This window comes from Octopus sinensis, linkage group LG7, assembly GCF_006345805.1.
Source record: "Octopus sinensis linkage group LG7, ASM634580v1, whole genome shotgun sequence".
Taxonomy (NCBI): Eukaryota; Metazoa; Mollusca; class Cephalopoda; order Octopoda; family Octopodidae; genus Octopus; species Octopus sinensis.
This window is the reverse complement of record NC_043003.1, coordinates 64,274,373-64,294,673: the sequence shown is the minus strand read 5'-3', so window position 1 is coordinate 64,294,673 and position 20,301 is coordinate 64,274,373. Positions and strand designations below refer to the sequence as shown.

The following is a 20,301-nucleotide window of genomic DNA, read 5'->3' as shown; positions in this document are numbered from 1 at the left end:
CTAACCTATGTTAATACATATTTTCTCTGTAACATTTCTTACTGAACCATCATGTGTATAGTTTTCTGTTGAGGACTAAAATAAATTTCTATGAACAGATTAATATGAAACAATATATTCTAACAATCTTTTTTTTTTTTTTTGTCCAATATCATCACCAAATCTCAAACAAGAAGTATAGAAATATAAACTTACCATTTTGATCTATTGCACAAGCCAAGCAGAACATTGTAGCCTCTTTTATTTGAGAGCTGCTGTTTGAAGTGAATATATTCAATATAAACTTTAAACAACCATATTCTCTCAGATAGTCTTGAACAAAAGCTTTCAGAATAGAGAAAAAAAAAATATTTACTATAAATTACTTCTGTTTATAATCAGAAATAATACATCAATTTAACAAAGCTCATTCAGTTTATCGACCTAACTTTCCATAGCTTTTCAGCATTTGATATATTTGTTCATGTTTGGCTACTTGTTACCACTGGGGGTTATCAGTTTATTGAATTAAATATAAAATATAAAAATTGTTAGGTTACTTGCTAAATCCACAACTCTTAAATCTACTGAGTTTCAAATCTTTCTTTATTAACAGCAATTTGTTATCAATGGGTAAAAGGAGAGAAATTACACTTGAAATAATTTAGACAATTCTTTAGTTAACACGGACAAAGCATTTTGGGGGATGGCTGTGCAGTTAAGAGACTCCCTTTGCAAGCATGTTGTTTTGGGTACAGTCCTACTGTGCAACACCTTGAACAAGTGTCTTCTACTATAGCCCAGGACCAATAAACACTTTGTGAGAGGATTTGATTGGTGGAAATTATGTGGAAGCCTGTCGTGTGTGTGTGTGTGTGTGTTTGTGTTTGTTCACACACACACTGCTTGAGAGCTGGTATTGGTTTGTTTATGCCCCATAGCAGTTCAGAGAAAGAAACTGATAAAGTACCAGATTTAGAATATACTGGGATTGGTAGGTTCACCAAAACAATTCAAGGCAGTGCTCAAGCATGGCAGCAGTCCAATGACTAAAGCTAAGGGGAACAAAAGAAGAAGACATTTGAAAACAAAATATTAGCTCATCTCATAAATAATGCAGTATTTTAGACTTCTTTTATTTTTCAAAATTAAGGTAAACAAAGTTCTTTTTTTAATCTAAAATATACTCTCCTTCATTTTCTACAATGCTCTTCCATCTATCTAGTAGAATTGCTAGGACCCTCTTCTAAAATTCACTTGTTCATAACAAAAAATACTCCTCCAGTACTGTTCTGACCTCAACTACAGAATTCATATTTTTTCCATTCAAATGATTTTGAAGACTGCAAAATAAATGATAATCAGATGATAAAAGTCTGGCGAATATGGTGGGTGGAGCATCGTTTCACATTCAAACTGCTCCAGGCTTTGGAAAGTCATCCTCACTGTATGTGGCCGAGCATTATCCTGATGGAAGAACACCTATCGTTTTGAAACCAAAGATGGTCGCTTTTCTTCTAGCACTGACTTAAACGACAGGTTGAATGACCAAATCCAAGCTTCTCTGCTAGTTCCTCAACAGTTACAATGGGATTTTGTTCCACCAGGGTTTTCAGGACGTCCTTGTTGAGCTCTACAGATCTTCAGGATGAGGCTCGTCTTCTAGGCTGTAGTTTCCGGCTCGGAATTTCTGGAACCACCGTTGACACTGGCTTATGCTTATTGTCCCATCCCCATATATTGTATCAATATTCCTCGCACTTTCCTTTGCATTGATGCCTTTATTGGGCCCATAAAGCAAAATATGCCAAATATGCTCCTTTGTCACTTCCATTATAGCATTGAAAGAATAACTGGTAAAATCAAACTGCACTCTTCAAAACTTGCACAAAGAATAAGCACAAGGTAAAATTACTACCTGCTTTTATAGCAAATTGATGCAGGTAGTTTATCCCCCACCCCACCCCTCTCTGACTTTTAGTTCATGCAATTGAAAAAACGGCATTATTTATGGTACGACCCAATAGAAACATAATACACTGACTCACTGCTTGTAATGTTAAGTGAAACTAAACAGACTTCATGGTATAAGTAGTAATACCAACCAAATTCAATGCTAAAAGAATTTACAAATGCCTTCCAATACATCTTAGTACTTGAGCTCAAAACAATTGCATTGTGTTCTTGAGCAAAATACTTCATTTCACATTGCTCAAGTTTACTCAGCTGGCAAAAATGAGTACCCTTGTGAGAGACTGGCATCCCATCCTAGAGAAAATATATGTGCCACAGAATCTGGGAGACCAGCCCTATATGTCTATAGGGTTGGGGAAGGAGGATTATCTATCCTTTTTCTTAATTAGAATAGAGCTGGGACTAAACAATGACATTACTGCAACTGGATCTAAATTGGATGAATTGAGTAACTCATGGAATTTTATTCTAATAAAAGCCAGAATATTGCAGGAGTATAAAAGAGTTCACAACAGAATTTGAGAGTTAGTGAAATGGATTCTGTTCCTGGTTGTAGTTATTTCAATATCTGTTGAAGACATCTTTGGGAAAGGCATACATGCCATATTTCTTATGTATTGGCAGATAAATGATTAGAAAAATGTTAAACTTTTATTTTATAAATAACATACATATTGATGGACCAAGCTGTCTGGCGCAATGAGGTTCTAGAGAAGACTCGCCCATGTCAGTATAACTGAGTGCTAGAAGTGGTGTTCCTCACACACATAACAATAAAATTTCCACATAATCTATCCCTAGAATCCAAACTATATCTCCTCTCTTAAATTGCGTCTTTTCTCTTCCTCACATTTCCTCTTCATACACTATGATTGTTTCCAACTCCCCATCCCTGCCCTCACTACCCTGCTCACTGTATCACTGTTTTCCCCATCCCACCTTTATACCCAGGTATAAAGACAGAGGGGATAAACTACCTGCATCAATTTGCTATGAAAGCAGGCAGTAATTCTTTGTGAAAGTTTTGAAGAGTGCAGTTTGATTTTATTTGTCACTGCAATCCACAACCTCACTCATGCCTTCTTGGCAATACCTGGCCATGAATATTGTGTCCCCATACCTCGAGGGCATGCCCTAGCAATTGCTACCATTTATCTTTTTCTTCCTTACCCTACCATCCCATCTATGCTCTGAATCCCATTCCTTGTCAGTATACTTTGGCACTTCACCATCATCTCTCTCGTGCTCTCTCTTGCACTCTTGCTGTCTTCCACTCTCTCTCTCGCTTTCTCTTTCCCTTGCTCTTCCCACTGGCTGCGTAACCATGTGTCTGCTCTACAGCAGCACACCTGTTTCTGTCCTCTTTCTTGTTACTACTCTCTCTCTTTTCCTCTGACCAGGTAACTATGTATCTATAGCAAAACACCTCTTTCTACCTCTCTGTCTCATAACCTTTCATCATCTGACACAAGATCACCTCCTCTAATGCTCCCTCCCCTCCAGAAGGATCTTTGTCTTGCAAGTTACTTGGTGACCCTGCCAGTGCTGGCGCCACTTAAAAAGCATCCAGTCCACACTGAAGTGGTTGGCATTTGGAAGGGCATCCAGCCATAAAAACTAAGACAAAACTGACCTTGCCTGTGCTGGTGCCACATAAAAAGCACTCAGTCTACTCTATGGGGTGGAGGCACATGGCCTAGTGGTTAGAGCAGTGAACTTGCAGTTGAGGGATCGCAGGTTCGAATCTCCGACCGGGCGATGTGTGTGTGTTTATGAGCAAATCACCTAAGCTCCACGCAGCTCCGGCAGAGGGTAATGGCAAACTTCTGCTGACTCTTTCACCACAACTTTCTCTCATTCTTTCCTCCTGCATCTTGCAGCTCACCTGCGATGGACTGGTGTCCCGTCCAGGTGGGGAACCTATATGCCAAGGAAACCAGAAAATCGACCCTTATGAGCCAGGCATGGCTCGAGAAGGAACAAACAATAACTACTCTATGGGGTGGTTGGTGTTAGGAAGAGCATCCAGCCATAAAAACCCTGCCAAAACAGACACAGTAGCTTTATATAGTCTTCTACCTTGCTGGCTCCTGTCAAACTGTCCAACCCATGCCTACATGAAAGACAGCCGTTAAATGATGATGATGATGATTAAATTTCTCATAAGAGCCCACAAAAATAAAGCATTAACATCATTGTTTCATGTCTATTTTTATTGGCTGTTACAGGTTCAATGGGTCTTACAACAGTCATGGCATATTTTGGTACAGCCATTTTGACATTGCCGATTTGAGGCTGACTTACTTGCCATCAGATGGTTTAATGTTTCACTCATTTTAATAACTCTCTGTTTATGTGAGTGAGCATATTTCACCAGAGGTGTAAGAGGAGATGGAAAATGGTTATGTCAATTCTGTTCAATTAATAAATCTGAATGCCACCATTTCTTTTTCTTTTTCTCTCTCTCTCTGTGTATATTTCTGAAAGTGCATGCATGTGTGTTTGCCTCGAGCTCCAAAAAGTGGTCACCAAAACAAATTATACCTCCAATCAGCAGAGCCAAATTGTCTGCATCCAAACACCTGTACCCAATAATCCTTTCTAGTGAAGGTACAAGGCCTTGAAATTTTGGGCAAGGGGACTAGTCAATTACATCAACCCCAGTGTTTCACTGATACTCAATTTCTTAATTTATCAATTCCAAAAGGATGAAAGGCAAAGTCGACCTCGGCAGAATTGAACCCAGAACGTAGAGGCAGATGAAATACTGCTAAGCATTTTGCCCAGCATCCTAATGATTCTGACAGCTTGCCGTATTGCTCTGTGCCCAATAATCTCATTCCATTTTACAATATATTATCACTTGTCCTGTTCCATTGTCAATGGAAACAACTTTGCTTTTGTATCATGTATTTTTTCCATGGCTGTATACCCTTCCTACCACCAATCACTTGATAGCATGGACTGAGTGTATTTTACCATGCCATCAGTAACAGAAAGGTTGACAAACAATACTGCATCGATTTTATTCAGCTTCTGCTCTCCCAAATGGATTAGCTGAACTGCAGCTTATACAACTTTAAAAAATTCATAAAGTTACCAAATATCACAAATTTGTATCAAATTTATTCCAAGTAAAAAGATCCTTTGTTTTATGATCTGACCATTCTTATTTCAAACATGAATTAGTTTCCTAAAGCTCATTTCATATTCATAATAAAATTCAATTCCTTTTAAAAACACATAATAAATACTACAATACTCACTGTTAGTAGCACTTAATGAAGCAACTGCAAGAAGACTTTTCCGAAGGCATTCCTCATCATCAAGATGGTACTTAATGCATTCCACCATTAGCTGAACTTTTTTCTTCGCTTCTGTAAAACAAGTTTATAGAGATTATATGAACTAATTAATAATTTCCAATATTTTGTCCTTTACTGTTTATTATAATCATGCAGGCCATATAGAAGAATTAGGAACTCTTCTATGATGATGACCTTCTTATGGCTAAATCTGTAAGTAGAATTAGAAAACAAATTCCAGGTGTGAAAGCAAAACCTAGAACCAAATGGTCAAAGTTAACATAGCAAAGACCAGAGTTCTAGTAAACAGGAAAACACACAGGATGCTAATCTCTTCAGAAAAACATCCCTGTTTAATATGTAGAAAAGATGTAGGTAGAAATTCCATAAGGTCTACCTAGTACAAACTATGGACATGTAAAAGGTACAGTGTTAACCTTCACAGGAAGGTTAACAGAGAAAGTAGACAGTGTTTGTGACAGATAAGTGAAATAAACACCAAGAATACATGAGAAATAAATTTTCTTGAATTCTCAGTTGGATCCTTAGAGATAGTAGATTGTTTCTGTTACTCAGATGACTTAATTAGCAACAAAGGCGGATGTTCTGAAAGTAGAGCTGCTAAAATAAGAACTAGTTGAAGAAAGCTGAGAGCTATTATCACAGCTGGTAATAAATAAGTCTTTCTCTCAGAGTGAAAATTAGATTGTGGGACACCTGTGTATGAACACAACGCTACACAGTGGTGAAATGAGGACTGTGAATGAAAAGGACGTGTGAAGACCACAAGGAAATGAAGCTAGCATGTTCCACTTGATGTATAATATCTGTGAGCATGAGCGACAAAGTGCAGATGGGTTGAAATAAAAATTCAGCACAATATGTAGAGTTCAGAAGAGAAAACTGCACTGGAATAGGCATGTGATGCATATGGAACCTGTGGATGAAGGAGACCCAAGAAAATGTGAGATGAAGTCATGATACTGTCCTCAGGACATTGATCCTCACAGAGGAGCAGACTAAAGACTGAGATGACTGGTGATTCACTGTGCTCAATAAGACCTCTCCACTTCAGCAAAAACGAGGCCTTAAAAGTATATTGTTTATGTCTATGCCCCTGTACCAAAGCTGTCTCAGTCAAGCCTTCCTCACAACACATCTATTTAAAACCCATCCCTCCATCACTTTTCTATCTGTTGCACTATTTACTCACTTGCTGTAATCATGAGACTAGAACCGTACATGCTTCATTCCTCTTTTGTGCTTCCGGTAATCCCTCTCCTTGGAACCCCTTCATTTGTCACTTCTCCCATAATCTTATTGTCATCCCTTACCACTTTATTTTTCCACTAAATGCCCTTTTCCTCTGAACACCCACTCATATCTGCTACTGATGCCCTGACCACCACCTTTGTTTGTCCATCCCTATGTACCTCTAACTTCCATCTCTGACACTGTGCATCCCTATCTTACTCCGACACTTCACATCATCAACCTATTGCTCATCTGTATACAGTTTCATTTTACTGCTACTCCCTACCCCACTTTTCATGCTGCCACATATCACTTCCTCTTCCCTGATCCACTCCTTCATCTCCCCACCCCAGCCCAGCTGATATTCTTAAATGACGGTGCAGCCACCTGTATTCACCCTTCACTGCATTTACCTTCATCCCCATCACTTCCTTTTCACACTTTTGCAAACTTATCCACTGACCCTTCCTGATCCTTATTCTCATATTCTGAGGGTGTGCCCTGACACTATGCCTAACCACTATCTTTTCTCTCTTTCCAGCTGGGGTAGCCATGTTTCTCCTCTACAGCAAGTCACCTGCTTCTGTCCCTCTACCACCTCTCAACGCACAGCTACTTCCTTCAATATAACAATCCCACTCAGTTGAGGAGTCACATCTTGTAAGCTACTTGGTGACTTCACTAGTGCTGGTGCCATGTAAAAAGCACTCAGTACAGTCTGTAAAGTGACTGGGATCAGAAAAGGCATCCAACCACAGAAGCCAAATCAATACAGACACTGGGGCTCAATGCAGCCCTCTCACTTGTCAGATCCTGTTGAATCACCCAACCTATACAGCAGATAGTTATTATAATGATGATGGTGATGATGAATGAACCATGGGCAGTAAATGTACAAGTTTGTAGTGAGTATCAACTTAAAAGAAAAACTGAATCATACAATGTCTTATGTAAATAAACATAAGTTTGTTTTTGAAGCGCTGAAAATGTATTGTAGTACAAGTAGAAAGATATATTTTTCAACATGTAATTAACAATAGAAGAGCATATTAGGATAAAAATCCTTACAGAGAAGAAAACTCTATCAGCAACCAGCCATGAGAATAGAACTCATATCCCTTTGATTTCCAGTCAAGTGCTTCATGATCGGAAATCAAAGGGATGCGAGTTCAATTCTCATGGCTGGTTGCTTATAGATTTTTCTTCTCTGTAAAGATTTTATCCTATATATGCTCTTCTATTGTTAATTACACGTTGAAAAATATATCATTCTACTTGAACCAAATGAGTTTAAAATGTATCGAAAGTATTATTTGAGGTGTGGACATGCAACGTAAATGAATGTTGCAAACTAGATGAGAAACAGAAGAGTTGTGGCAGTGGTGTAGGGTACCCAAAGTTATCATCGTTATCATCATCATTTTTGTAAGCTCTGAACAGATGATTATTTTACTGAAATTGCCCAAAACTTGTAATGACTCAACAAAACCTAAATCATGCATAATACAGTAAGATTGAATTTAGGGACAAATCTGTTCTATTGGATGTATTTAAATGCTGCAAGAAAACTTTCATATAATTAATGTGTTACATCAAAATCAAATCAAATTCGCAAATTCGATGACTGGCACCCGTGCCAGTGGAGTGCTAAGAGCACCATCGAAGCGTGATCGCTACCAGAGCAGCTGACTGGCTTCTGTGCCAGTGGCACGTAAAAAGCACCATTCAAACATGATTGTTACCAGCATCGCCTTACTGGCACTTGTGCCGGTGACACGTGAAAAACATTTGAGTGAGGTCATTGCCAGTGCCGCTGGACTGGCTCCTGTGCAGTTGGCACGTAAAAAACACCACTTGAGTGTGACTGTTGCCAGTACCACCTGACTGACTCTTGTGCCAGTGGCATATAAAAGCACCCACTACACTCTCGGAGTGGTTGGCATTAGGAAGGGCATCCAGCTATAGAAACTCTGGCAGATCAGATTGGAGCAGCCATCTGGTTCGCTAGACCTCAGTCAAATTGTCCAACCCATGCTAGCATGGAAGGCAGATGTTAAACGATGATGATGATGATCTTTGGTTTGAAATTAAATCCATCAAAAACTTATTGACAAAAACGCAAGATTAAAATTGAACCTTAACTGAGGTTTGATGGACTGAGAGATACTGAGAAGACATTTTGAACTTGGGAATTTTCAATAAATCTTCCATGGTGATTCCAAATTGTTGAATATATTTTGCATTAGTATTCCATCAATATGAACCTACATTGGACTGTTATATGAAGCTAAATGTACATTATAACAAAGTTGCTTATTAATTAGTTTGGAGTAACTTAAGATAAAAGAGAGCAATTATTAAAGTCTACACTGTCTAGGAAATTCTTTAAAATTCTATTTTTAATATAATTTTTATCAAAATGTGGTTTTCAAATTTTTTATTATTGAAGAGATTCAACTAGAGAAAACTAAATTTAATTCACTGTGAGATAGTGTTTTCTTTTTATATTTTCCCTCTCTTACACTTAGGATAATAACATGAAATATGTTATATACTTCCAATAGTTAATTTTTTTGGCTAAGATCACTGTTCATGTTATCATGGTTCATATGATAAAACAGGAATAAAAACACATCATTTCCCATCTCTGTACATCTGTAATTGTGTGTTTATATAGGTTATTAATGCTAAAATGTATATAAATATATATATACATCAATAGAAAAGTAACACACAGCAAATAATAAGTTATACAATCAAGTGTTCAAGCCCAAAGTAAATTTTTCTACACGAGATTTTATTTTTTCAGTACACACTAGAAGTGCATCCCAGTTCAGAGGTGCAAAATAAAAATATTCTGATATGTAGGTATATGATGGTACATGACCTAGTTGGTCAGGGTCTTACACTTGTGATCACTAGATCATGATTTCAATTCCTAGACTGAGTGGTGCATTGCATTCTTGAGCAAAACACTTTATCTCATGTTGCTGTGCAATCACTTTGACATCTGATGTGTGGCACACAGTACACCCGTTCACACAATGTCAATTTTATGGAGAGAGTGAGGTAATGTGCAGCACAAACACTATAAACAAATCATTTGTGCAGGTTATTTGATAAAAGCTGAATGCTCATACATCATCTTTGACAGGGGAGTCTTTCATATATCATCATCAGCATCATCAACATCGCTTAATGTTCGCTTTCCATGCTGGCATGGGCGAGGTGGCATGACAGAAGCCAGCCAGGCAGAAACCTGTAACAAATTTCAGCATCTGTTTTGGCAAGATTTTTAAAACTGGATGCTCTTCCTAACACCAACCACTCAGCAGAGTGGACTTAGTGCTTTTTAAATGGCACGAGCACAGGCGAAATCGGTTTTGGCAAGGTTTTTACAGCTGGATGCCCTTGAGGTTCGAACATCATAATATAAGTGGCAGAATATTGCAAGGAAGCATGATTAGAGAAAGTGGGGGGATACACACACACACACACACCTGGATATATATAGAATTGGCAGGAGGGGGCGATATACGAGATAGCGAAAGATACAGAGGAACAGGGCCATGAGAATAGGATTGGGGAGTGCGAGGTAGGGCATAGTGAATGAAGGAAATATGAGGAAGAAATGTAGATTAGTTTAATGGGGTAGGGTGTGTGAAAAGTTTTCTTGTTACATGTGGGTGGAACACACAGGTCGGGGGCTAGCAGAAATCAATGATACAGTGAGACAAGGTGTAGGTGGGACACACAGCGCTTCTAGAACTCAGTTTCACTGACATGGACGGGTCTTCTCAAGAACTTCATATTGTCAGACATCTCAGTCTGTTGTCATTTCCTCCGTGAGACCCAACATCATGAGATCAGTCTTTACCACTTCAATCTACATCTTCCTGGGTCTCCCTCTCCCGCAGGTACCATCCACTTTCAATGATTAGCACTTCTTTATGCAGCTGTCCTCATTCATACGCATCACATGTCCAAACCAACATAGTCTTCTCTCTTGTATGCTACATTTGATTCCTCTTATGCCTAACTTTTCTCTCAATACATTTGCATTTTGTCATACATGTGCACTGAGGTTGCACACCCAACAGAGCATACTACCTATTTCTTTACTACCCACAAGGGGCTAAACACAGAGGGGACAAGCAAGGACAGACAAACGGATTAAGTCGATTACATCAACCCCAGTGTGTAACTGGTACTTAATTTCTCTCCAGTCTAGGCATGTCTTCAGCATTCAGAGCCCATGTCTCACTAACATGGAGTAAAGCCATTCGCACACAAGCACCATAGAGTCTACCTTTCACTCTGAGAGAGAGTCCTTTCGTTGCCAACAGAGGTAATAGCTCTCTGAACTTCCTCCACCCAATTCTTATTCTAGAAACAATACTTTTGGAGCATCCTCCACCATTGCTAATTTGGTCACTTAGGTAACAGAAACCATCTGCAACCTTAAGAGAACCTCCTAGGCATTTGAGAGAAACTAAGTCCTGTGTGCTCTTAGTGCTTATTGTTCCTGCACATCTGCCACATACAAAGGCGACTTTACCTGTTAATCTACCTATGATTCCACTGCACCTCTTATGTGTCCATAGTTTACACTGGGTGCAGCAAATGGAAGTTCTTCCAACTCTTTTCCTACATATTGAGCAGGGCCATCTACATGACAGAAAGAGAGTTTTATCTTCTTTCTTATTAACAACAACTTTGGTCTTTGCTAAGTTAACTTTCAGGCCCTATGATTCCAGATTTTGCTTCTATACCTGGAATTTCTTCTCCAATTCTGCTATATATATTCATCTTTTGTTTTTCTGTAAATTTCAACTATATATACATACGTATATACACACACACACACACACACACACACGCATATATATATGTTCCACGCAGGTGGCACGTAAAAAGCACCCACTACACTCACGGAGTGGTTGGCGTTAGGAAGGGCATCCAGCTGTAGAAACATTGCCAGATTAGACTGGAGCCTGGTGCAGCCTTCTGGCTTCCCAGAACCCCGGTCGAACCGTCCAACCCATGCTAGCATGGAGAACGGACGTTAAACGATGATGATGATGATGATGATATAATAAATTGAGGACTTTCACATGGTTACGTCAAAATAATACTTGATTTCTTCATAAACTCTAACACTGTCTTTGATGCTTGCTATTATTCCAAATTCATTTATTGAACCAGTGTGAGCTAGTGGATGCATAATGGATACAAAGAGTAATTAAACACAACATATCAAAAAAATTACACAAATTGGGAATCAGACTATTTAGCATCTAGCAGAAAACTGTCCAGAGGGTGATGTTTTTGCTAGTCTCTATAAACTGTATAAAAAATACTTTGGGATTTCTCCACAGATTTCAGATATTCTCTACCACAGTAGAATGATCTCATACTTTGAATAATATGTATTAGTCAACAAAACAAATAATATTCAATTGTGATCTTTAACACCACAGTCAAATATAGACTTATATATATATAAACACACTATAAATATTTCATGTAAGTTAATGCACTATATCTATTGTTATAAAAGTCTCATATATTTTTTGAATCTAAAGACAGAAATGTAGACCACTCAGCCTCAAAGAAAAGAATTGTATTAGTAATAGTATTTAGATAAGCATTTATTAAAAAAATAGAAGTAAAAACTTTAAAATTATCTTGTGTAAGCTTAGAGACAGATGTTATTTTTATATATATTTAAAATAATGTTAATAGATACAATACATACATACATACATACATACATACATACATACATACATACATAATATATATATATATACATAGTCAAATATATGGTTAATTTATTCATTTCATTTGTATATTCAACTAGATATCATCAAATAAAGGCAAAAAAGAAAAGTCCCATTAGATTTCAAATTCAAAGAGAAAAAAAAAACATAAAAACACAACTTAAATATTAAAAGATAGTGGAGCCTAGAGCATATCTTAACATTATGTTTCAACATTAATAATTCATGACAGAGCAGAAAAATGTTTTTCAATAATGATTTTTCTCCCTGCTATACTATGCACTAAGTTTTCTATTCAACTTTAAAGCAATATCAACAAAACTTATAAAAAAGCCCAAAAGAAAAGATACACGACAACAGTAATATGGATAAACATAATAATTAGGAGAAAAAAATCTAAATGCAATGCAAGATGGAATGGAAAATATTATTTACTTTTTTTTATAAATGCTAATAACTTCAAGAGAACTCTATAAGAGCCATTAATTTCTTATCTAAACAGGCTTCTAAGTCCCTGATATATTGTAAAATTCTAAATGCAATAAAATGTTCATGACTTTGTATTTAAAAGCAATTAATTTTTTTTTTTTTTTTTGTTAACCAATACTTTCCTTTATAAACTAGGTTGCTAAAAAGTAATAGGGAATTATATGTGAATAAATGAAAATATTTTAGCAAAACACGTATTAAAAAAATCTTTTTTTTTTGGTTTTGAAATGGAAATAGCGCATAGAAAAATTGGTTGTTACTTAATCCATGGGGATTTAAATGTTAACTTTCCATAAAATAATAAATTACTGTAATTAAAGTCATATTTGAAGTTGGATTTTGAAAAATGTTTATCTTGATCAGTATCATTGAACATTAATTTTTCTTAAGAATTAATGAAGTAAATAGATAACGAGTCGGCTTATTAGCCAACAGTGTCAGTGCACATAGCCCATTGGTGATATAACAATGCCACTACACAGAGTACAAGATAGTAGCTACAGCTCTTACTAACCATATTTTATGGCATAAAAGAAGCCTTGGCATATTAGACTCACCCTAATTTCAGCAGTTTGTATTCACGAAAACAAGTTTTTAGTGCATTTAAGTATGTAATATAGACTTAAATATGCAGAACAAGATGGAAGTTTTGAGGCTGAACACTATCACTAGGAACCAATTAGAATTGGTATGAAAGCCCTTCTGGAGTCAACAAAGACAGGTAGGACAGAGGAGGATGTTAGGTCCAGCATCAGCAAAGCCTGGTATACTTTCAATAGTCTTTGACCAGTCTAATGTGGACTAACTATGCACATAGAAGCCAGAGTAGAGATTTTTATTGAGACATTATTTTGGTGGGGAAAGTGTATATGCACTCAAATATGGAATTCCTTTATTTTTCTCGTGAGGTAGTGAGTTTGATTCCCAGACCAGGCTGTGTATGTGTTCTTGAGCAAGACACTTTATTTCACATTGCTACAGTTCATTCATCTGTAGAAATGAGCTGTGATGTCACAGTGCCAAGCTGTACCAGCCTTTCCCTTGGATAACATTGTTGGCATGGAGAGAGAGGCTGGTATGCATGAGTGACTGCCAGTCTTCCATACATTGCCCAAACTTGTGCCCTGGAGGGGAACTTTCTAGATGCAATCCTATGGTCATTTGAGACCAAAGGGGGTCTCTTTACTCTTTTATTTACAGCCAAATGGCTGTAGCTATGCTGGGGCACCACCATTGGAAAATGACAAATACTTATAAGTTGTTTTCTTTTTCTGGACTGAATTCTTTTAATAAAGTCAAAAAAAGGAAAGATTAATAACTTAGTATTTCACTAAACTAGAAATTCTATATTAGTAGGATTTCAATGTTTAGAATTTAATGATGATACAAACCATGAACTTGTATTCTGTTATTTTATAGAATTTACAATTACTTTGAATTTCAGAATCACTGAATGGCAAATCAATGAAGTAAAACATGATTCTCAAAATCAATTTTGTTTAGAACTTAAATTTAGGTGTGTGTGTATGCATGCATATATATATATATATATATATATATAATATATATATATATATATAAAAGAAAAAAATGAATGTCATTGCTGTTCAATGTTAGGTTATAAAACAAATTGTTGAAAATATATATATATATATATATATATAATGCTATGTTTAGAAAATTGAAACAGTAGAGAATTTCCAGATTTTGTTTTGGCAGTTTTTAAACAGATTCTCCTATTAACAAGAGATTTGAAACAAACTTATTTATTCAGATTGAACAATAATCATTAACATTACCATAAACATTTTTCCTCAAACCAAGGACATTTACTTCTACATACAAAATTATACCTATTTTCTCAAACAGAAATTTTAGAATTATTTAATTGCAATTCAAGACAAGACATTTCATATGAAGAAGATGTATTCAGAAAAGGTTTTATATATAAAATCAATATCAGAATGCATTAGTCATACTATTAAATCATTCCATTTCATTATCCAGAATTTGCTTGCAGATTGAAACCAGTAAGAAGCTGACAACTTAGTCACCAAAGAGAAAATTAACTAGCTCTAGCGATTTCACAACTTACTGTATTTCTATATAATGAGATCAAATAAGAATATCCAAGTTCTGTTTATGAATTGTGTATATATGGGTACAATACATAAAAATAAGCAGTTAGTTTCTGTTCATAGCTCACTGTATTTAGATGCTTCATCTAACATATTTTCCATATACGTTCTTAGACTACAACTTTATTACTGTTTTCGTTGTTATGTGTATGGATATTAAATGATTGTGAGAAACAGCAGTAATTGAAAACTTCCATAAATATAGAATATCAAGAAGTTTTCAAAGTAAAATTAAAACAAAACTACCTGAAATTGAATTGTTCAGTCATATATTATATTGTTTCTATTAAAGTAAAATCCATTAAACCTCTAAATATTTTTACATTCACGGATATTTTTAAATATTTTCTATAAATGTAATTTTTTCCCCAAAATATTGTATTAATTTCTGTACAGAGTTTCTCAACCTGAGTGGTAAGATCTTTAATTCAGCTAATCAATTTTGGTAGATGTCGAAACCATGTCTAGATCTTCAGTATTTATACCAGCCATATCAAGCCTGCACATTGTACTTGTTTTGTGTTCAAATAAGCCAGATCTGGCCTCTCACACCGACCTCCACACTCTCATTCTAAAAATAAACAAATATATACAGTAATCCCTCGCCATATCATAGTTCACCAATCGTGGTTCATCTATTGTGATTTATTATTTAAGCTTATGTCGATTCCTCCATGGTGTTGTTTTGCATTTATAATAGAATATATGCAAATTATGAAAAAAAAAATATATATATATACAATATAGTACAGTTTCTACTTTACGGATTTTCACCAATCATGGGGATTTTGGAACATAACACCCATGATAGTTGAGGGATTACTGTAATTAAAATCTTGAAGTTATATAATAATGTAGGGTTAATTTAAAATAACGTGAATAAATGAGTATTATATTTGGCAGAGTAATCTGAAAGATAAAGGATTAGAGATCATCAACATGATAAAGAAGCTCCAGGAGTTTGGTTGAAGTTTAACTTCATTTGTAGATCCCTGTCAATGTGTTCATTGTGTAAATACCAGCCCTTTAGAGGCATCTGCAGCAAAGCCTCTCTCCATCAGAAAGCAGTTGAAGCGCAGGAGTTGAAACTAGTCATAATACTTCTGGTGATTTCTACATAATCATTCTTTTTTTTATGTCAATGTTCCATGCTGTCATGGGTTGGAAAGGTTTCACAGGATCCAATGGGCCCAAGAACTGTGTCATGTTCCAGTGTCTGCTTTGGTATCATTTTTGTGGCTGAATGCCCTTCCTAATGTCAAACACTTTACAACATGAATAGGATCCCATTTTATTTCTTTCATGCAACCAGCTCTAATGAGGTTGCCACACACACACACACAAACACACACACACACGGTTAGTCCACATTACTCCGTAAGGAGCACAGAACCAGTTTCTTGGTTTCTCTGGTGAGTATATTCCTCCTCGAACGGAACCCTGGTTCATTGAAAGATTACTCTTTTTTACCAGCTGAGTGAACTGGAGCAATGTGAGAATGAAGTGTTTTGCTCAAGAACACAATGCATTGCCCAATCCAGGAATCAAAACCACAATCTTACGATCATGAGAGTCCAATACCCAAACCACTAAGCCATGTGCCTCCATACATTGTATTTATGTACATATGTATATAGTCCACAGATGAGATACAGAGATTCTCTGTATAGACGACACTTAGCTGTAGATGTGATAGAGGTGGAAGTGACAGTGATGATGGTGGTGGTAGTAGCTGAGGCAGTCAGGGATGACAGTGATTGTAAGCGATGTGAAATACAGTGGGGATGATGGTGGAGGGGAAGGAAGCAGAGTTAAAAGGTATACAGAAGTCTGAATGGTGTGTGTATGGCAGTTGTGGTGGCAATGGTGGTGGTACTGGTAATGGTGATGGTTGAAAACAATCAACAGAAAGAGAGAGAGAGAAAGAAAGAGGTTAGACAGAAAAAAAAATTCTACTGATCCCTGAATGGGAAAACAAAAAATGTTGTTTATCATGCAGCTTTGCAATAAGTTCTAAGTCGACAAATTATATAATTGTTTTGAGGAAAATTGTTCATTGCTTGAAAAATATTGGTCAAGTTCAATAAAATTTAAAATGTACTCAATGCATGAAGCATCATTATTGGGCCCAATGAAGAGCCCACCACAGGAGCTAGCCTAGTATTTAATATGTTTAATATGTCTAATTTGTTCATCTGAATAATTCTCTCTCTCTCTACATATATATATATTTACACACACACACACACTCGCCAAACCTGGGTACCAAGCAACTAAAGTGAGATCACAGGTATGCATGTCCAGCCCATTTAAGAGTACCTCTGATGTGTCAGGTGATATGATATGCTTGAGAAGACCTGTTGAGTCAAGTAAAACCAATATCATAGCAGTGGCCCCTGAGTGGCTCCCATGCCAGTGGCACATAAAAAGTACCATCCAAACATGGCCAATGCTAGTACCCTTTGACTGGCTCCTGTACTGGTGGTACATAAAAAGCACCATCCGAAAGTGATCAATGCCAAGGCCTGCCTGACTGGCTCCTGTGCCATTGGCATATAAAAAGCATCCACTACACTCTCAGAGTGGTTGGCATTAGGAAGGGCATCCAGCTGTAGAAACATTGCTAGATCAAATTAAAGCCTGGTACAGCCACTGACTATCCAGACCTCAGTCAAACTGTCCAACCCATGCCAGCATGTAAAACAGACATTAAACAATGATGATAACATTTTCTGAAAATGATTATCTGACTGATTAAGTCTTACTAAGTAGGAAGGCATACAAATCACAAATCTCATTATATAGATGGCCAAGCTCAATCTGTAGAAAAGGTGTAGGTAGAAACTCCATAAGATGCGCCCACTGTAAGCGTTGGACACATAAAAGGTGCAGCAATATCAGGGGAAGGTTAATAGGGAAACTAGCTTTTGTAGGTGCAAGATGCACAGGTACAGTAAACACTGAAAATATGCAGAAATTAGACTCCATTAACTGCCAGGGGAGCAAGCTAGAGATAGTAGATAGCTTCCTTTATCTAGCTGACCAAGTTAGTAGTGGAGGTGGATGCTCTGAGAGCGTAGCTGTGAGAATAAGATTAGGAGAACCAAAATTCAGAGAGTTCCTATCCCTGCTGGATAGCCAAGGACATTTGTAGGCTTGAAAGAAATGAAGCCAGTATGCTTTGGTGGCTGTGCAATGCCAGTGTGCATGTTCAGCAGAGTGTAAGCATCTTGAGAGAAATGTTAGGCATAAGAGGAATCAGATGTGGTGTGCAGGAAAGACAACTGCGCTGGTATGGTCATGTGATGCATATGGACGAGGACATCTGTGTAAAGAAGTGCTGATCACTAACTGTGGAGGGAACCTATGGTAGAGGTAGGACCAGGAAGACATGGAACAAGGTAGTGAAAAATGATCTTTGAACTTTGAGCCTCAAAGAGGCAATGTCTAGTGACCGAGACCTTTGGCAATGTGCTGTGCTTGAGAGGACCTGTCAAACAAAATACATCAGTGCTGGTGGCACATAGAGAACATCTTTCAAGCGTTGGGCCTCACGGAGGCAAAGTGGTTGAGTTCCTTGTGAGCACTAGGCCTCATGGAGGCAATGACTGAGACCTTTAGTATTTTGTCGTGCTTGAAAAGACCCATCAAACTGAGCAAAATCTTAGTTGTGGCAGATACCACTGTCATGCAAATTGGTACCTGTGCCAGTGGCACGTAAAAACATCCCAGTGTCATGTAAATGCCACCCATGCCGGTGGAAAGTAAAAGCACCCATTACACTCTTGGAGAGGTTAGTGTTAGGAAGAGCATCCAGCTGCAGAAAACCATGCCAAATCAGACTGGAGTCTAGTGCAACCTTCCAGTTTACCAGCCCAGTCAAACCATCCAAACCATGCCAGCATGGACAACAGATGTTAAATGATGATGATGTCGATGATAAAGTACTTAACTCAAGTTAAGAAGTTAACTCAAGTCATTCTGAATTAACTTCTGTTAACTTTAATTCAATTGAAGTTAATGGATTTTATAGTTTTGGCACATTTTAAAGGTGTTTTTAGGTGGTTTTAGAGCAAAAACAGATTTTTTTTTTCTATAATAAAAATTAAAATTAATAGTTAATCAACAACTTCTGTTACATTAGGAAATATTAACTGATTAACGGTTATCGAAGTTAATTTTTTGGTTAACGTATTAACTGTGCCCACCATTGATACATGCACACTTACTCAAGATGGAGTTCTTTCAGTTTCTACCTGCCAAATCCACTCACAAGGCTTTGGTTGACTTGGAACTGTAGAAGGTGCATTGCAGTGAAGTAAGCCCAAGACCATTTGATTGCCATCTATCCATCAATCCAAACATACATAAAGCTATTGTATATCAACTTCCCTGATGACATGGGATGATACATACACATCCACCCCAGTTTAGATTCTAGAAGAACAAGTCAAATGAGCTAAAATGATTTGCCAACAGAGTTGTTGATTAGATAGCAGAAAAATATTTCACCACTTTATATCAATCAAACGGGCACTGAGTTCCAACTGACAATGTAATTTCATTATTTTAAAATATTTATTAATTTTTCAGCAACAGAGTGAGAGAAGAGAGAGAAAAGAGGAATTTCTTACATGTAAGTTAGTATTTCCTGAGCAAATCTGTCAGGCAAAAAACATTCTTCATGTAGTTACATTCTATTGCAGAACAATTGACAATTTACAATGAGAAAGAAGAAGAAAAAAAATCCTTTCAAGCTGTAAACTATTTTCACTCTGTAAGAAAAGTCTAACTTCATAAAAGGTTTAATTTAGCATAATTTATTAATGAGTTATGCCACACTGGCAATTCTAAAAAAGGATGAACTGACACTATACATAGTTGCCGATGACAAGAAATTTGAAGCTCTTTATAATATGTAGGAAAAAGAAATATCAACTGTGTATATACTGTACACATTCTTCTTCACTCATTCATTTAAGTTTCAAACTTCCAAGTTAAGATGACTTAATTCAGAAGGATTGTCTCCTCTATAATAGCTGACAACCAGCAGTACACCACACACACCCATTGCATTGAGGGTATGTCCCAATACCTCTTCACCACCACCACCACCCTTCCTTGTGTCTATCTTTCCTTTCTTTTCCAACTGGATTACCCATGCATCTCCTCTACAGAAAAAAAAATACCTATCTCTATCCTCCTGTCATACTTTAACCCCTCATCAAATGACACAAAAACCACCTCCTGCAATACTACTCCCCATCCCAGTCGATGGGTCCTTTGTCTTGCAAGTTAGTTGGTGATCCAACTGGTGCTGGTACCACATAAAAAGCACTGAGTACACTCTGTAAAGTGGTTGGCATTAGGAAGGGCATC

At 37.0% G+C, this 20,301-nt stretch overlaps 1 protein-coding gene across 3 annotated transcripts in view; it reads right to left on the bottom strand.

Annotated features, from left to right (window-relative positions):
- The window catches only part of LOC118764264 (telomere repeats-binding bouquet formation protein 1-like), a 139,577-nt gene that overhangs the window by 84,494 nt on the left and 34,782 nt on the right, over window positions 1-20,301 (bottom strand). For all 3 annotated transcript variants that reach the window (XR_005000064.1, XM_036504812.1, XM_036504813.1), the window contains exons 2-3: window positions 5,220-5,330; window positions 196-324 (exon numbers count right to left, since the gene is read on the bottom strand). Coding sequence is in view for 2 of the 3 variants with exons in the window: in XM_036504812.1 (XP_036360705.1) it covers window positions 196-324; window positions 5,220-5,330 (240 nt within the window). In the remaining variant the exon portion in view is untranslated. The remainder of the gene's footprint in view (window positions 1-195; window positions 325-5,219; window positions 5,331-20,301) is intronic.